Raw genomic sequence first — 17,912 nt, forward strand, 5'->3', positions numbered from 1 at the left:
AAAATGTTAGGTGAGGTTACAGTGATGGGGCGGGTGCTCTTTTGGAGGGTTGGTGCAGATGCGACGCGTCAAATGGCCAATTCTGCACTGTGGGGATTCTACAATATATTCCTCAATGGCTAGCTTTCTTCTCACCAAGACTGTACATGATATTCTAGCTGTGACTTGACCAATGATTAATATTTTTCTTCACTTAATTTTGTTTGTAGGTACTTTAGTTTTTCAGTTAAAGAAACAACCATCTGACTATATCCCAAAGAAACAAGATGGAAGGTTTTCAAAAGGAAAAGAAAGGAATGATAATTCAAGCTATGGTTCATCATTGCCTCCTGAAAAGCTGCCATACCTTGTTGAACTGAGTCCTGGTAAGTGTTGCCTTCTACTAATATAAAAGGTTTCATCGTATTGCTAACTGGAAACAGTTGAAGAGTTCATTTTGCCTTCTCGAAAGGTCTGCGCTGCTGAACTGTGTTTCTAATACAGTTTAATTTGTGCCAAATAGAAATAATTTCCTTTGGTCTAATTTAAATATTGCTACATTCAGTTAGAGAAACTGAGGTCTTTGGTTCACCTGTGGCAAATTTTTGTAAAACCTGATTGCTCTTGTATTAATAATATAGTTAGAACTTTGTATTACAGGAGATAGTGATTCAAAGATATGATCATTGCAACATTAGTATTGTTGTGAATCTACCTACCTATGAAATGCCTATCATAGCCACTCTAAACTAACTTAACACTTTTAAGAACCAAGTTAGCATTGGTGAGTACAAGTCACAAACTAATATAGTGAAGACGATATAAAAATTGACTCTCTAGCAAAAGGCAGACAATATGAAAGAGAGAAATACTTGAGATGATTCTATCCTTCCCACCACATCCCATTTTCTTTGTATGGTTTTAGCTGTGTAGCCATAATTCTGTATTTCTCATGTGCCGTAGGAATGTAGTTGAAGTCTTAACGTCTGGGAATCTGTACAGAGTGCGGGCATAAAAATGACACTACTCTGTCATATGAAGCCTAAGAAGTTATCTTCACTGAAGTTTAGGACACAGTCTTCTGTTCTCCAAGTATAGATTAGATCAGTCAACGAGCATGAAGCCTTCTGTTAATTTATCTCAGTTACACAATCTGTTTAGGTTTCGTGGGGGCCTAAAGTACCAACACTGATCAAATGTCTGCCAGGAAATAGAACAAAAAAAATTGTGCTCTTTTATACTGCATATAGAACATAGAACAGTACAGCACAGTATAGGCCCTTCGGCCCATGATGTTGTGCTAACCATTTATCCTAATCTAAGATCAACCTAACCTATACCCCTTCAACTTAGTGCTGTCCATGTACCAAGAGTCCAAGGTTGGTATCCAAGAGTGGCTTAATTGTCCCTAATGACTCTGACTCCACCACCTCCGCTGGCAGTGCATTCCACGCATCCACCACTGTGTAAAGAACCTACCTCTGGCATCTCCCCATACCTTCCTCCAATCACCTTAAAATTATGTCCCTCTCGTGACAGCCATTTCCTCCCTGGCCAAAAGTCTCTGGCTATCCACTCTTATCCATGCCTCGCATCACCTTCTACACCTCTATCAAGTCACCTCTCTTCCTTCTTCCCTAGCTCCCTCAAACCTCCTTCTTAAGACATGCCCTCCAGTCCAGGCAGCATCCTGGTAAATCTCTGCACCCTCTCCAAAGCATCCAAGGCTATGGGGAGAAAGCATGATTAGGCTGTCGCGTTGGATGATCAGCCATGATTGTGATGAATGGCGGAGCAGGCTCGAAGGGCCAAAAGGCCTCCTCCTGCTACTATCTTCTATGTATCTATGTATGTATCCACATCCTTCCTATAATGAGGCGACCAGAACTGACACAATATTCCAAGTGTGTTCGAACCAGGGTTTTATAAAGCTGCAGCAAAACCTCGCGATTCTTAAAACTGAATCCCCCTGTTGATGAAAGCCAACATACCATACGTCTTCTTAAGCATAGAGCTTTTATGTTAAAAAGTTTTGTTCTGCTGATATCCATAGAGACCAAAACGATCCATTCAGGTGGATTAGCAACAAAGATTAACAGGTAAAACCATAAATGAGCAATGGGAGGCCTTTAAAGAGAAGGCAGTTTGGGCGCAGACGAGACCCATTCCCCCAAGGACGAAAGGAATACATCCAAATATATAATTGTTTGAATGAATTAAAATATATAAAGATTAAAGTGAAACTATATGATGAATGTCAAGCTCTGAATTCAGTACAGAGCTCAGCCCAATGCATATAGAACATAGAACGATACAGCGCAGTACAGGCCCTTCGGCCCTCGATGTTGCACCGACACGGAAAAAAAAACTAAAGGCCATCTAACCTACACTATGCCCTTATCATCCATATGCTTATCCAATAAACTTTTAAATGCCCTCAATGTTGGCGAGTTCACTACTGTTGCAGGTAGGGCATTCCACGGCCTCACCACTCTTTGCGTAAAAAACCCACCTCTGACCTCTGTCCTATATCTATTACCCCTCAATTTAAGGCTATGTCCCCTCGTGCTAGCCACCCCCATCCGCGGGAGAAGGCTCTCGCTGTCCACCCTATCTAACCCTCTGATCATTTTGTATGCCTCTATTAAGTCACCTCTTAACCTTCTTCTCTCTAACGAAAACAACCTCAAGTCCATCAGCCTTTCCTCATAAGATTTTCCCTCCATACCAGGCAACATCCTGGTAAATCTCCTCTGCACCCGTTCCAAAGCTTCCACGTCCTTCCTATAATGAGGCGACCAGAACTGTACGCAATACTCCAAATGCGGCCGTACTAGAGTTTTGTACAGCTGCAACATGACCTCATGGCTCCGGAACTCAATCCCTCTACCAATAAAGGCCAACACACCATAGGCCTTCTTCACAACCCTATCAACCTGGGTGGCAACTTTCAGGGATCTATGTACATGGACACCGAGATCCCTCTGCTCATCCACACTACCAAGAATTTTACCATTAGCCAAATATTCCGCATTCCTGTTATTCTTTCCAAAGTGAATCACCTCACACTTCTCCACATTAAACTCCATTTGCCACCTCTCAGCCCAGCTCTGCAGCTTATCTATGTCCCTCTGTAACCTGCAACATCCTTCCGCACTGTCTACAACTCCACCGACTTTAGTGTCGTCTGCAAATTTACTCACCCATCCTTCTGCTCCCTCCTCTAGGTCATTTATAAAAATGACAAACAGCAACGGCCCCAGAACAGATCCTTGTGGTACGCCACTCGTAACTGAACTCCATTCTGAACATTTCCCATCAACTACCACTCTCTGTCTTCTTTCAACTAGCCAATTTCTGATCCACATCTCTAAATCACCCTCAATCCCCAGCCTCCGTATTTTCTGCAATAGCCGACCGTGGGGAACCTTATCAAACGCTTTACTGAAATCCATATACACCACATCAACTGCTCTACCCTCGTCTACCTGTTCAGTCACCTTCTCAAAGAACTCGATAAGGTTTGTGAGGCATGACCTAGCCTTCACAAAACCATGCTGACTATCCCTAATCATATTATTCCTATCTAGATGATTATAAATCGTATCTTTTATAATCCTCTCCAAGACTTTACCCACCACAGACGTTAGGCTCACCGGCCTATAGTTACCGGGGTTATCTCTACTCCCCTTCTTGAACAAAGGGACCACATTTGCTATCCTCCAGTCCTCTGGCACTATTCCTGTAGCCAATGATGACCTAAAAATCAAAGCCAAAGGCTCAGCAATTTCTTCCCTGGCTTCCCAGAGAATCCTAGGATAAATCCCATCCGGCCCCGGGGACTTATCTATTTTCACCTTGTCCAGAATTGCCAACACTTCTTCCCTACGCACCTCAATGCCATCTATTCTAATAGCCTGGGTCTCAGCATTCTCCTCCACAATATTATCTTTTTCCTGAGTGAATACTGACGAAAGGTATTCATTTAGTATCTCGCTTATCTCCTCAGCCTCCACACACAACTTCCCACCACTGTCCTTGACTGGCCCTACTCTTACCCTAGTCATTCTTTTATTCCTGACATACCTATAGAAAGCTTTTGGGTTTTCCTTGATCCTACCTGCCAAAGACTTCTCATGTCCCCTCCTTGCTCGTCTCAGCTCTCTCTTTAGATCCTTCCTCGCTTCCTTGTAACTATCAAGCGCCCCAACTGAAACTCCATGCCTCATCTTCACATAGGCCTCCTTCTTCCTCTTAACAAGAGATTTCACTTCTTTGGTAAACCACGGTTCCCTCGCTCGACCCCTTCCTCCCTGCCTGACTGGTACGTACTTATCAAGAACATGCAATAGCTGTTCCTTGAACAAGCTCCACATATCCAGTGTGCCCAACCCTTGCAGCCTACTTCTCCAACCAACACATCCTAAGTCATGTCTAATGGCATCATAATTTCCCTTCCCCCAGCTATAACTCTTGCCCTGCGGGGTATACTTATCCCTTTCCATCACTAACGTAAAGGTCACCGAATTGTGGTCACTGTTTCCAAAGTGCTCACCTACCTCCAGATCTAACACCTGGCCTGGTTCATTACCCAAAACCAAATCCAATGTGGCCTCGCCTCTTGTTGGCCTGTCAACATATTGTGTCAGGAAACCCTCCTGCACACATTGTACAAAGAACGACCCATCTAATGTACTCGAACTATATCTTTTCCAGTCAATATTTGGAAAGTTAAAGTCTCCCATAACAACTACCCTGTTACTTTCGCTCTTTTCCAGAATCATCTTCGCCATCCTTTCCTCTACATCCCTAGAACTATTAGGTGGCCTATAGAAAACTCCCAACAGGGTGACCTCTCCTTTCCTGTTTCTAACCTCAGCCCATACTACCTCAGAAGAAGAGTCCCCATCTAGCATCCTTTCCGCCACCGTAATACTGTCCTTGACTAGCAGCGCCACACCTCCCCCTCTTTTGCCCCCTTCTCTGAGCTTACTAAAACACCTAAACCCCGGAACCTGCAACAACCATTCCTGTCCCTGCTCTATCCATGTCTCTGAAATGGCCACAACGTCGAAGTCCCAGGTACCCACCCATGCTGCCAGTTCCCCTACCTTATTTCGTATACTCCTGGCATTGAAGTAGACACACTTCAAACCACCTACCTGAACACTGGCACCCTCCTGCGAAGTCAAATCTGTGCTCCTGACCTCTATACTCTCAATCTCCTGTACCCCAAAACTACAATCCAGGTTCCCATGCCCCTGCTGAATTAGTTTAAACTCCCCCAAAGAGCACTAACAAATCTCCCCCCCAGGAAATTGGTGCCCCTCAGGTTCAGATGTAGACCATCCTGTCTATAGAGGTCCCACCTTCCCCAGAAAGAGCCCCAGTTATCCAGAAATCTGAATCCCTCCCGCCTGCACCATCCCTGTAGCCACGTGTTTAATTGCTCTCTCTCCCTATTCCTCATCTCACTATCACGTGGCACGGGCAACAACCCAGAGATAACAACTCTGTTTGTTCTCGCTCTGAGCTTCCATCCTAGCTCCCTAAAGGCCTGCCTGACATCCTTGTCCCCTTTCCTACCTATGTCGTTAGTGCCAATGTGGACTACGACTTGGGGCTGCTCCCCCTCCCCCTTAAGGACCCGGAAAACACGATCCGAGACATCACTTACCCTTGCACCTGGGAGGCAACATACCAAACGTGAGTCTCTCTCGCTCCCACAAAATCTCCTATCTGTGCCCCTGACTATTGAGTCCCCAATTACTAATGTTCTAATCCTTTGCCCCCTTCCCTTCTGAGCAACAGGGACAGACTCCGTGCCAGAGGCCCGTACCCCATGGCTTACCCCTGGTAAGTCCCCCCCCCCCCACAAGTATCCAAAACGGTATACGTGTTACTCAGGGGAACGACCGCAGGGGGTCCCTGCACTGACTGCTTCTTCCCAGTCCCTCTTACAGTTACCCATCTATCTCCAGTCTTTGGTGTAACTACTTCCCTGAAGCTCCTATCTATGACCCCCTCTGCCTCCCGAATGATCCGAAGTTCATCCAGCTCAAGCTCCAGGTCCCTAACACGGTTTTTGAGGAGCTGGAGTTGGGTGCACTTCCCACAGATGAAATCAGCAGGGACACTGACGGCGTCCCTCACCTCAAACATTCTGCAGGAGGAGCATCGTACTGCCTTCCCTGACATCACTTCTAGATTAAAAAAAAACAAGAAAAGGAAAAAGAAAGGAAGAGCTTACCTGATATTACCTCAAACCCTGCTCTCGCTGAAAGTTAAGCAAATTTAAAGGCACTCACTCACCTTCACGACAGGCCCCTGCTCCCGCTTCCCAACCACCGTGGGGTGGGGGGGTTGGTTAGAGGAGGAGGTAGGGTGGGAAACACTCACGAAGTGTTTCGGGTTTAACTGTCACTTGCCAACAGCCCCTCCACAAACCACCTTCAACTTAGGCTGACCGCACTGCACGTATGCAAATTCCCCCAGAACAGCTGATCAGTAGCTTTGCTCTGCTGCCCTCTGCTGGATGCTTGCTATCACTCAAACTCCTTGGGTCTCCTTCGCCGGTTCACCTTCAACTTAGGCTGACCGCACTGCACGTATGCAAATTCCCCCAGAACAGCTGATCAGTAGCTTTGCTCTGCTGCCCTCTGCTGGATGCTTGCTATCACTCAAACTCCTTGGGTCTCCTTCGCCGGTTCACCTTCAACTTAGGCTGACCGCACTGCACGTATGCAAATTCCCCCAGAACAGCTGATCAGTAGCTTTGCTCTGCTGCCCTCTGCTGGATGCTTGCTTTCACTCAAACTCCTTGGGTCTCCTTCGCCGGTTCACCTTCAACTTAGGCTGACCGCACTGCACGTATGCAAATTCCCCCAGAACAGCTGATCAGTAGCTTTGCTCTGCTGCCCTCTGCTGGATGCTTGCTTTCACTCAAACTCCTTGGGTCTCCTTCGCCGGTTCACCTTCAACTTAGGCTGACCGCACTGCACGTATGCAAATTCCCCCAGAACAGCTGATCAGTAGCTTTGCTCTGCTGCCCTCTGCTGGATGCTTGCTTTCACTCAAACTCCTGGGGTCTCCTTCGCCGGTTCACCTTCAACTTAGGCTGACCGCACTGCACGTATGCAAATTCCCCCAGAACAGCTGATCAGTAGCTTTGCTCTGCTGCCCTCTGCTGGATGCTTGCTATCACTCAAACTCCTTGGGTCTCCTTCGCCGGTTCACCTTCAACTTAGGCTGACCGCACTGCACGTATGCAAATTCCCCCAGAACAGCTGATCAGTAGCTTTGCTCTGCTGCCCTCTGCTGGATGCTTGCTTTCACTCAAACTCCTTGGGTCTCCTTCGCCGGTTCACCTTCAACTTAGGCTGACCGCACTGCACGTATGCAAATTCCCCCAGAACAGCTGATCAGTAGCTTTGCTCTGCTGCCCTCTGCTGGATGCTTGCTTTCACTCAAACTCCTTGGGTCTCCTTCGCCGGTTCACCTTCAACTTAGGCTGACCGCACTGCACGTATGCAAATTCCCCCAGAACAGCTGATCAGTAGCTTTGCTCTGCTGCCCTCTGCTGGATGCTTGCTTTCACTCAAACTCCTGGGGTCTCCTTCGCCGGTTCACCTTCAACTTAGGCTGACCGCACTGCACGTATGCAAATTCCCCCAGAACAGCTGATCAGTAGCTTTGCTCTGCTGCCCTCTGCTGGATGCTTGCTATCACTCAAACTCCTTGGGTCTCCTTCGCCGGTTCACCTTCAACTTAGGCTGACCGCACTGCACGTATGCAAATTCCCCCAGAACAGCTGATCAGTAGCTTTGCTCTGCTGCCCTCTGCTGGATGCTTGCTTTCACTCAAACTCCTTGGGTCTCCTTCGCCGGTTCACCTTCAACTTAGGCTGACCGCACTGCACGTATGCAAATTCCCCCAGAACAGCTGATCAGTAGCTTTGCTCTGCTGCCCTCTGCTGGATCTATAGTACATTGGACACCTGCAAAAGAAAATAGGGGTAAAGTGAGAGTATGAGATTAGTGGTTAGCATAAAAATGAGACCAAATGTCTACTATTAACAATACGTTTGTATACATCTAAATTCTAAAAAGTTAAAATAAGAGTGGAACTGAATAGGACCAAAAAGGAGATCCTGTTGTAGCACAGGCCGTGGCTGAAGTTCTAAATGTGTACATTGATTGCATTTGCTTTAAAGAAAATAATGCAATATCGTGAGAAGGGAGTAGCAGTGGTTTTAGAACTGCTCTGTTTGATATGTTAATAATGTTTTCTTGGGTAGGTGTGGAATAATTTCAAAATTTGCCGATGAAAAACTCAAAGGAAGAAAAATGAACAAGTGGATAGTAACATATTTTAGGAGGATTGAAGGTTTCCATGTTTATGGCCACGGAAACCTTTCGACATCCCCCAAGAGTACCGATGGAACCCTTGAGAAACATTCTTATTGTGTTGAATGGCTAAACCATAAAATACTGATTGTTTTGCACAATAGGTTAAAACCTACAAAAACCCATGGTAGCACAGTAGTTAGCACTGTTGCTTCACAGCGCCAGGGTCCCAGATTCAATTCCCGGCTCGGGTCACTGTCTGTGCGGAGTCTGCTTGTTCTCCCCGTGTCTGCGTGGGTTGCTGCGTGGGTTTCCTCCGGGTGCTCCGGTTTCCTCCCACAAGTCCCGAAAGACTTGCAAAAGTGTAATAATCTTTATTGTCACAAATAGGCTTACATTAACACTAGAATGAAGTTAATGAAAAATCCCCTGGTCGCCACACTATGGCGCCTGTCCGGGAATACTGAGGGAGAATTCAGAATGTCTAATTCACCTAACAAGCACGTCTTTCGGGACTTGTAGGAGGAAACCAGAGCACCCGGAGGAAACCGACACAGGCACGGGGAGAACGTGCAGACTCTGCACAGTAGCCCTAGCCAGGAATCAAACCCGGGTCCCTGGCGTTGTGAAGTAACAGTGCGAACCACTGTGCTACTGATATACAAATCCATCTTTGGTTTGTCCAGGTGAAGCATTGTGGCTATTAAGTTGGGTGATTCCAGGAGCACTGACTTTGACAGTTGAGCTATTGGTTTGGAGATTTTTGGTTCTGCAGGTTAGCTAAAGGAGCTGCTCTATTTCCTTTTCGACTGTGACTTGTGAATTGCTTCCAGCAATCGGAGCAAAATCTTTGAATGTTGAATGTTTGAATTACCTCGTGAATATTCTTCACCTGTGACTTTCTCAGCATATACTAGCACAGTAGAACGTCAGATTAGCGCACAGACGAGGGATGTTGTTTTTTAAAAACCCCTTTACTACTTTATTCCTGGATGGGTGAAAAAAGCTAAACATTCCTTACTCCTAGAAACTACTGTGATGAATACAAGAATTTCAGATAGATTGTATTATATGTACAGTAAGAAGTCTTACAACACCAGGTTAAAGTCCAACAGGTTTGTTTCAAACACGAGCTTTCGGAGCACGGCTCCTTCTTCAGGTGAAGAAGGAGCCGTGCTCCGAAAGCTCGTGTTTGAAACAAACCTGTTGGACTTTAACCTGGTGTTGTAAGACTTCTTACTGTGCTCACCCCAGTCCAACGCCGGCATTTCCACATCATGGCTACGTATTATATGTATTCAGTGCAGTAAAGGTTAAAAGCCTGGGTTAGTGTGTTTATGACTGCTCCTGTACTGTTTTTAAAAGTCCTGGTTTGCAAGACAGCTGGGCTTTTTTGAGCTAGAGTAAAGCACCGGAGAAGTTGAGACTAATGGACTTTTATTTATATTAAGAGGGTTCCCTGCAGAGTAGTTAAATAGAGACATTGTGTTTAGTTTAGTAAGATAATGTAGTTAATGGGAGGAGCCAGGGGTTGAAGCAGTCAGGGTTTGGCTTTTCAGAGTTTTAATTTTATGCTGGATGGTGAGCTGGGAAGCTTTCTGAAGAAATACAGCCATTGATTGGGCAGCACGGTAGCATTGTGGTTAGCACAATTGCTTCACAGCTCCAGGGTCCCAGGTTCAATTCCCGGCTTGGGTCACTATCTGTGTGGGGTCTGCACGTTCTCCCCGTGTGTGCGTGGGTTTCTTCCGGGTGCTCCGGTTTCCTCCCACAGTCCAAAGGTGTGCAGGTTAGGTGGATTGGCCATGATCAATTGCCCTTAGTGTCCAAAATTGCCCTTAGTGTTGGGTGGGGTTACTGGGTTATGGGGATAGGGTGGAGGTGTGGGCTTTGGGTAGGGTGCTCTTTCCAAGAGCCGGCGCAGACTCGATGGGCCGAATGGCCTCCTTCTGCACTGTAAATTCTATGATTCTACACTATTCTAACAGGGTGTCAGGTCTTTTTCTTTAAAGCAGTCTCAAAAGATCTCTTTATCAAAGTACAGTATTCAAGACATCTCTATAATACTCATTCCTCAGTACTAACTTAATTTAAAAGTGGATTGGGATCTGAGAAGGTTTTGTTGTTTGAGTGGAAATAAAAATAGGAGTTGAGTGTTGTTGTTTTACTATTGATTAGCATTGTTTAAAGGTTGTAAGCTAATTTCTTGTATGATAAAGATATTTTTTTGTTTTTGATATACCGTAACCCTATTTTGCTTGAAATCACTCCTGAAGTGAGGTGTTTTTTCTTCATAGTCCAACAAAATTGAAATAAAATATAGGGGTTTCTGTCCAGTATCCTAGCCACTGTTGGGGTCTGGCCGGGCATCATAATACTGCTTTCCTTCAACTCTGGTTATGTCCACAGTCTGGGATATATGGTTTCTGTTGTGGTATTGGCTTTCATTATCTCTGCAGCCACAGGTTGCATCTCTTCCTCTGAAGTGTGTCTCTGGAAAAGGTGTGATATTCTATTCTCTCTCGATAATTGGTCAAGTGTAATCTTTCTATTTGTGGTTTCTTTACAGCCTAGCCAGTTTTTGCTGGTATGTCCTTTTTTTAAAAGCACATGTCTAAGTAATTTGTGTCTATGATCCATTGTCATGATAGGAGTGCAAATGTTGGTTATGTTAAACCTTTTATAAACACTGGTTAGGTCCAACTAGAGTATTATGTTCCGTTCTCTGCCCGACATTTTAGGAAGGATATCCATTCTTCAAAGAAGCTATAGAGGAAAGTTGCCAGAATGGTACCAGAAATACAGGATTTCAGAGAAGTTAAATTTGTTTTTGGGGCGGAACTAAGGAGAAATGTAAGCGGTGTGCAAAATCCTAAGTAGTTTAGTAGAGTATAGAAGGAGAGCCTTTTTTTGGAGCAGAGGGATTGGTAACCAGAGTGTAGAAATTTAAGGTAATTGACAAAAGAAGCAAAAGTTAGCTGAGAATTCCCTTAAACACACCGAGTTATGACCTGGAATGCATAGCCTAAAGGAGTTGTGGAAGTATATTCAGAAATAACTTGGGGAATGGAATATGCCCTTGAAGGTGAAAGAATTACATAGTAAAAGTAATAAAACTAATTGCGTGGGTTGTCAAAGAGAGCCACTATGGGTTGAGTACTTTCCTTCCGTACTGTATCATTGTGATGTTGTTGAATGTTTGAACTTGTAGATCTAAATTTGATTCCTTAAACTGGAAGTGGTTGCAGAACACCCAGGGAACATTTTAGTTATCATAAAATACAAACCAGGCTGTTCAGCCCAACAGTTCTATACCGGAGTTAATAGTCCACAGGAACCTTCTCTCGCCCTTCTTCATCAAACTCTTATCAATTATTTTCCATAACGTCCAAAACTGATAATTTGTTCCAACATTGAGAGGCTAGTAATGTTGAAGTCCGTATTAAGATTTTGATCTTTAATGGGCATAAATTCATTCTTTGCAGTCTTTATAACTGTGTTTATTCCTCATGCCTATGTCTTAAGCCATTCGCAGGCTTAGTCAACAGATATATTCCTGAGATGCATGTTCTGCACAATTTCCCGACTTGAGGAAATAACATTGCCTAATTTATTAAATTTGGATATGGGTTTATTGTCACATGTACCGAGATACAGTAAAAAATATTGTTATGCGTGGAGTCCAGACAAATTGTTCCATCCATGAAAAAAATAGGACATACAAAAGATACGCAAGTAAATACATAGACACAGACATCGGGTGAAGCATACGGAGTGTAGCACTATTCAGTAGTGAACATGCGTGGAGAGATCAATTCAGTTCATAAGAGGGTCATTCAGGAGTCTGGTAACAGCGGGGAAGAAGCTGTTTATGAATCTGTTAGTGTGTGTTTTCATACTTTTGTACATCCTGCCCGATGGAAGAGGTTGGAAGAAAGAATAACCCAGGTACGGGGGTCTTTGATTATGCTGCCCACTTTCCTAAGGCAGCGGGAGGTGTAGACAATGTCAATGTGGCAGATTCATGTGATGGACTGGACTGTGTTCATAACTCTAATTCCTTACGGTCTTGGGCCGAGCAGTTGTCATACCAGGCTGTGATGCTTCAGATTCAGTTGTCTGCTCTTTCCAACTTGATGTCTAGGTTTTAGACATTAGATATTACTGTGTTTGAGTTATGGATTTCGTCGGGCATGATAAAATGGCTTCCAGATTTCTCTTGTGAGTATACGAATTAGGAGCCGTTCGGCTGCTTGAGCCTGCTACACCATTTGTGTGCACTTGTCTGAAAACGCCGTTTAAACATACCCCCTTTACTGCATTCTCCTCTTCTATCTCCATATCTCCTCTTGGATATGTTGGAGGCACTTGACCTTGACAAGGGCAAAATAAAGTTGTTATACTTAATTAGTTTAACAACCATGAGGGCCATAATGTTAAACTCTGTTGCAGTGCCATAATTGGTCCATCTGGAGTTGCTCGTGTGCTCAGAAGTACTTTGGACAAAGAGTGTTTCTGGATTGCAAGAGTTATGGATATGAGAGGTTACATTGCAGTCAAGTTGTGACGAAATAGCACTCTGGAGTCTTAAGTTTAAACAAGGACAAGTTGCATTCGTACACTTTGAAGGCCTTTATTTTGGTGTCATTACAATATAATTTTAAATTCACATTAAAACGCTAAGAATGTCTCTTGGGAAGAGGCATAATTTCTTCAAAATTTTCAGCAAAGCGAAGCATTACAAGTTCACACCAACCATGGACATATTACATACAGCCTTCTGGACTCAACATTGAGTTCAACTTGGCTGTCAACTTTCCCCTCCACCATGACTCCCCCGTTTTATTTTCTGTGTTCAGTTTCCCTGGCTTGCCCCAACTATCCACCCCTGCCCCACATGGCCACTGTCCCTCGTTCAGTTTTGTCCCCATTGAGCACTAACCTCTATTTTCCCATTAACCCATTTTGCTATTATTAACACTCTTCAGTCCCTAATGGTACTGCTTACAGCCCCTTTGTCTCATGCCCATGACATCTTTGTCAATCTCTCCTTCACTCCAACCTATCGCTGATTTTCTATTTTGCCCCACCCCCTCCCATTCATAATTTTTCTATCCTGCTTCAGTTTTGTAGAAGGATCAATGGACTCAACGCCAAATGTTGTTCTCTCCACAAATGCTGCCAGCCCTGAGTTAATCAGCATTTTTCTGTTTTAATTATGCAAGTTATTGTACTGATCAGTTACATTTTAATGTTTTCACATGGGATTTTCCTTATTTTGAAAGTGTTTTGTTTGACTCCCTTTTACATTGCCTAGTCTCTCTTCTCCAATGAAAATGATTCATAGTGCCCATTGGGGTATTCTATTTTGAGGATTAAACTTTCTTAAAATATCATGATTTTCTTAACTTTTCTCATAGCTTCTTGGTCTTTCCCTTCCCAGGGTTGATTGGTGTGTTACTATTGTTATAACATAATTTTGGAAGATTGGAAAGTACAGTTGGGTGCCGAATCACCAGGATTGAGATACCTTGCTATCCAGATTGCAGGATATCTGGTGATCTGATTTTCACTGAAATGTATGGTGCTTGTTTTAAAATGGAAGAATGCATGTCTGCACCCGCTGCAGATTCACAGCTTCACTATTTTCTATTTCCAGCCCTTTGCACGATCTGCATTTTTAAAAGTCCCTCGGATCTGCCTTCGCCTGGGTCATGCGTATGTGCCCCAACCCCCAGGGAGAAGTAATCATGTTGCTTACTCCAACTGTTTGACCACCTGAAGATAAATGCATAAAAGCCACTTAAAGTCGCACTTGTGCACAGTTGAAGAAAACTGGCTTTACATAACCTATGTCAGATTATTCAACTTAAATGGATTTCTTGGTCTTCACCATTTCAGAACGTTTCTTTAATAAAAAGGTTATTTCTGTTGGACTTTTAGCATGTAAATTGAATCATACATTAATGCATTTGATTAGTTTGAGCATTTTGGCTCCGTTGTTCAATCTAGTGAGTACCTGAAAGATCAGTAATATTTGCCTGGCTTATAATGGTTAATTTGATCTTTGACAGGATGACATTGCTGCATTTGTTATAATATAATTGTCCACTTGTATCTAAGCTTGTCCATGAATATTGACAACTTTGGTAAGGTACTGAAATATGGACAGTATACCAAGAATGTTACCTGAACAAAGCGTCAATGCCTTATAGAGAACATAATTAATAATTAAAAGAGAAATAATTAGGCTTGTATAGTTAAAAGCATTGTTTTAACAAAAATATCCAAATTTTAATTGACAGCTGTTTTGGTATATTTTTTTAAAGTTGCAGGGTAAGTGCAAAGGAACATTTAATTAAAAAAATAACGATTAAAGCAAACCAGACACGAGGAAAACCATTGATTTTGTTCACTTTCAACTGGAACCTGCATAATTCTCCACGGTTCAGTTAATTTTTTTGATTGCAACAATTAGAAGCATTACTGTTTCTGTATACAGCTATTTGTCAGGGTTTCGCCAATTTTAATCATGTAACTTAAAAATTCCTTCATAATAAAATGCCTTTTGCCTTCCTTCACATCAGCTTTATTGGATCCTACATTGGTTGCAAGCAACAATCCACTTTTTGGCAATGCTGAGCAGTCTGGTTACTTAATTAATACTTTATAAATTTTTCGTCTCCATAGAACCAGTGGATGTGACTACATGCTTTGAGACTAACTGTCCCAGGCCAAATGAAATAAACCCATGTTGCAGAAATGAATTTTACAAGATTTGACTTTTGCTCAATCTCCAAAATTTCTCTTCTGTTTTCATTGAGATGAGACTGACATTTTACTATTGGGGAACTTTTTGTCATTACTTTTTTTATTCTTTCATAAACTTTACAATGCAAATTCAAAAAGATAAAACAGTTTACAATATCTTTCTTGTCCTCTTAGCATGCTGGGTAAGTGTGCGGTACTTGTGAATTGACAGGTAAATTGAGAATACGCCACACTAGAATATATTCCAAATGTGACCAAACCTAATTCCATGGATTTCTCAACCACCTCCCGGATATTTATCACATTGTGAGCTAACCATTTTACTGAAACTTTCCCTTTCTCATGACGGTTTTCAAGATTCACATTCAAAGATCTTGGCCAGGTATTTGCCCCAAACGTAGCACCCACTCAGCCGGCTTCAACAGTGGTTCACCTCCCAGGGCTTCAATCTCGCCTTCCGATTTCTTGGTACACTAAAGCATCAAATTAAAAGCACAATTTCAGATCTTCAGCCACAAAACACCACTGCTCCAAAAGAGACACCTTTGCCCCAGTGGCCCGCAGCACAGACTAACCAACATTTGGTTGACTTTGAGGACCTTCTAGCTTCTCTTGCATCCGTTTCACCTAGTCTGCTCCCTGCAGCCGTTGTCTAATTGGAGCCTGCTGCTCTGCCCTTTGTTTTAACTTAGTTGGGACTTGTTTCTGTCCCCTTTGTCTTAGCCCCTCACCTGGGATGCTTGCTGACTGACTCAAACTATCTGTTCACTGACCTTTGAACTGATCTAGTGACCTAGCGTAACGTTCCAAGAGGATCCCACTCATGTTACAAGGTGGGAACAAAAACAGTGGAACATCCTGTACCTTGAATGTTACAATTGCCACAAACTGCAAGATTACAAGGCACATGCAAAATGAGTGGATTTCATAACCATATACTTGGCATTTAAATCCACCTCCTTTTCCATCTACAAAATGCTGTATTGACTTTTCGCCCCAGAAATGCATGTTTTACTCTGTACTAAGTCAGCAGATTGGATCAAACAGGTGATATGAGCTGTGTTGCGAGGAAGATGCACATAGTTTAAGACGTTCCCACAGAGCAGGCAGCACGTAGCACGGCGAGTGACTTTCAAAAATTGAAATACGGTGCACTTTTCAAATTAAAAATAGTAGCATTTGCTAACTTTTTAAATAACTGCTGTAGCAAAGTAATTTGGTGTTAGTGAAACATTGGTACAAGAATGGAGGAAGGGGGAACCTGCCCTGAAGAAGATTCTCAAGAGCAAATGTGCCATCTGATCAGGGACCTGTCACTGGTCTGATCTTGAAAACCTTTTATTGGAATGATACAATCTATTGTTATAGCTGAAGGCCAAGATCGCTCAGACTACCAAAACATCTCTGCTGAATTTACCAATGTTCAATGATTTTCATCAGAGAGTGCCAAAACTCAACTACCCATTAAGAAAGATCAGCAACGTGGATGAAACACCCATTAATTTTGATGTGTCCAGCAACCAAACTGGTGGCATGCAAAGAAGACAGCCTATTAGTGTGGGACATGTTCAGATCCCAACAAACAATCATTAAAAAATGCCTGTGAAGAAATAACACCAACACTAATTATACCAGGGGCCTAACATTCATTGTTCAATCTTTAACTCTGTCTCAAACCATTTGAGAATTCTGTTCACACCAAATGGAACAGGTGGATAGTTGAAGACGAAAGAAATTTCAAACTGGCAATCTGCATACTGCCCTGTGGTGTTTTTAATATACCAAATCTTGTTATACTGTTAGTGCACCAAGTATCTTTAGATCGTTCAGAAAATGCAAAAAATCCAATTCAGTCAATGGAGAGGAAGCTGATTTATTTTGGTGGATGATTCTGAAAGTGAAAGCAGCATATCAGATCTAAGGTGTCATAAGTCAGTGATTCAGAATGAATTTGATTAAATCTTGGTGTCGGATGAAATTAATGGCTTAAAATGTTTTGATTGTATCAAAAATATTTTTGTACAGTTAATTAATTTAACAAATCATGCCACATTAATATTAATCATCCATTTTTCCTATTTCGCAATGATGATCACTTACACCGGCAGTTCGCATTTTATACTTGATGTCCTAGTCTAGCTGTATTTTTGGAAGGATTTATTTGGGCTTCAATGGTTGATTTGTACACAATGAGTTACTTTTCTTCCCTGGACCCACTTTTACTAACCGACGGACCTTTGGGACCCACGATGGCCGACATTCGCAACCCATGCCGGCCAAATCTCGAGAGACCCACGCTTGCTGACCTTTGTGACACACCATTATTGCTTACTTTAATGCGGCATGTGAGCCTGCTTGGTCCTCACGACCTCACTTGCTTGGTCATTGAATGTTACATTTCTGCTAAGGACTTCTGCTGATTTAAGTTCTCGCTGCATCCTTTGAAAAAAATCAAAAAGTTTGTCCTGGAATTTGCCATGCCTTTGAAGATTTAAGGCGTTTAAACTTTCATTTGCCAGTACTTCCCTGCATATAACACACTACTTTGCATCCTGATGTGCTTTGGCACAATTAAAACCATACTTCAAGAAATCATCTTTATACTGCTTTGTTCCTGATTTCAGTTTCTTCTTAATTGTATGTTCCCCAGAGGCCCTGGAGCTCTGGATACAGCTCACACCAGCACTGCTTTGTTCTGCCGTGAACTCTCCAGAGCTCTCAGCTGATTCAGTTGAGAGATCCTGGCCTGTTTGTGTCTCTGGCCTTCTCTTCCTTATTACAAAAGAATCCATCTTCAGTTCTTCATACAATCCTGTT

General features: G+C 43.1%; 1 protein-coding gene across 9 annotated transcripts in view; it reads left to right on the plus strand.

Moving 5' to 3' along the window:
• afdna (afadin, adherens junction formation factor a) overlaps positions 1-17,912 on the plus strand; it is a 253,647-nt gene that overhangs the window by 85,219 nt on the left and 150,516 nt on the right. For all 9 annotated transcript variants that reach the window (XM_038803241.1, XM_038803250.1, XM_038803267.1 and 6 more), the window contains exon 8: positions 210-365. In XM_038803241.1, coding sequence (XP_038659169.1) covers positions 210-365 — 156 coding nt within the window. The remainder of the gene's footprint in view (positions 1-209; positions 366-17,912) is intronic.

The sequence above is a fragment of the Scyliorhinus canicula genome, chromosome 1, assembly GCF_902713615.1.
Source record: "Scyliorhinus canicula chromosome 1, sScyCan1.1, whole genome shotgun sequence".
NCBI classification, from domain to species: domain Eukaryota; kingdom Metazoa; phylum Chordata; class Chondrichthyes; order Carcharhiniformes; family Scyliorhinidae; genus Scyliorhinus; species Scyliorhinus canicula.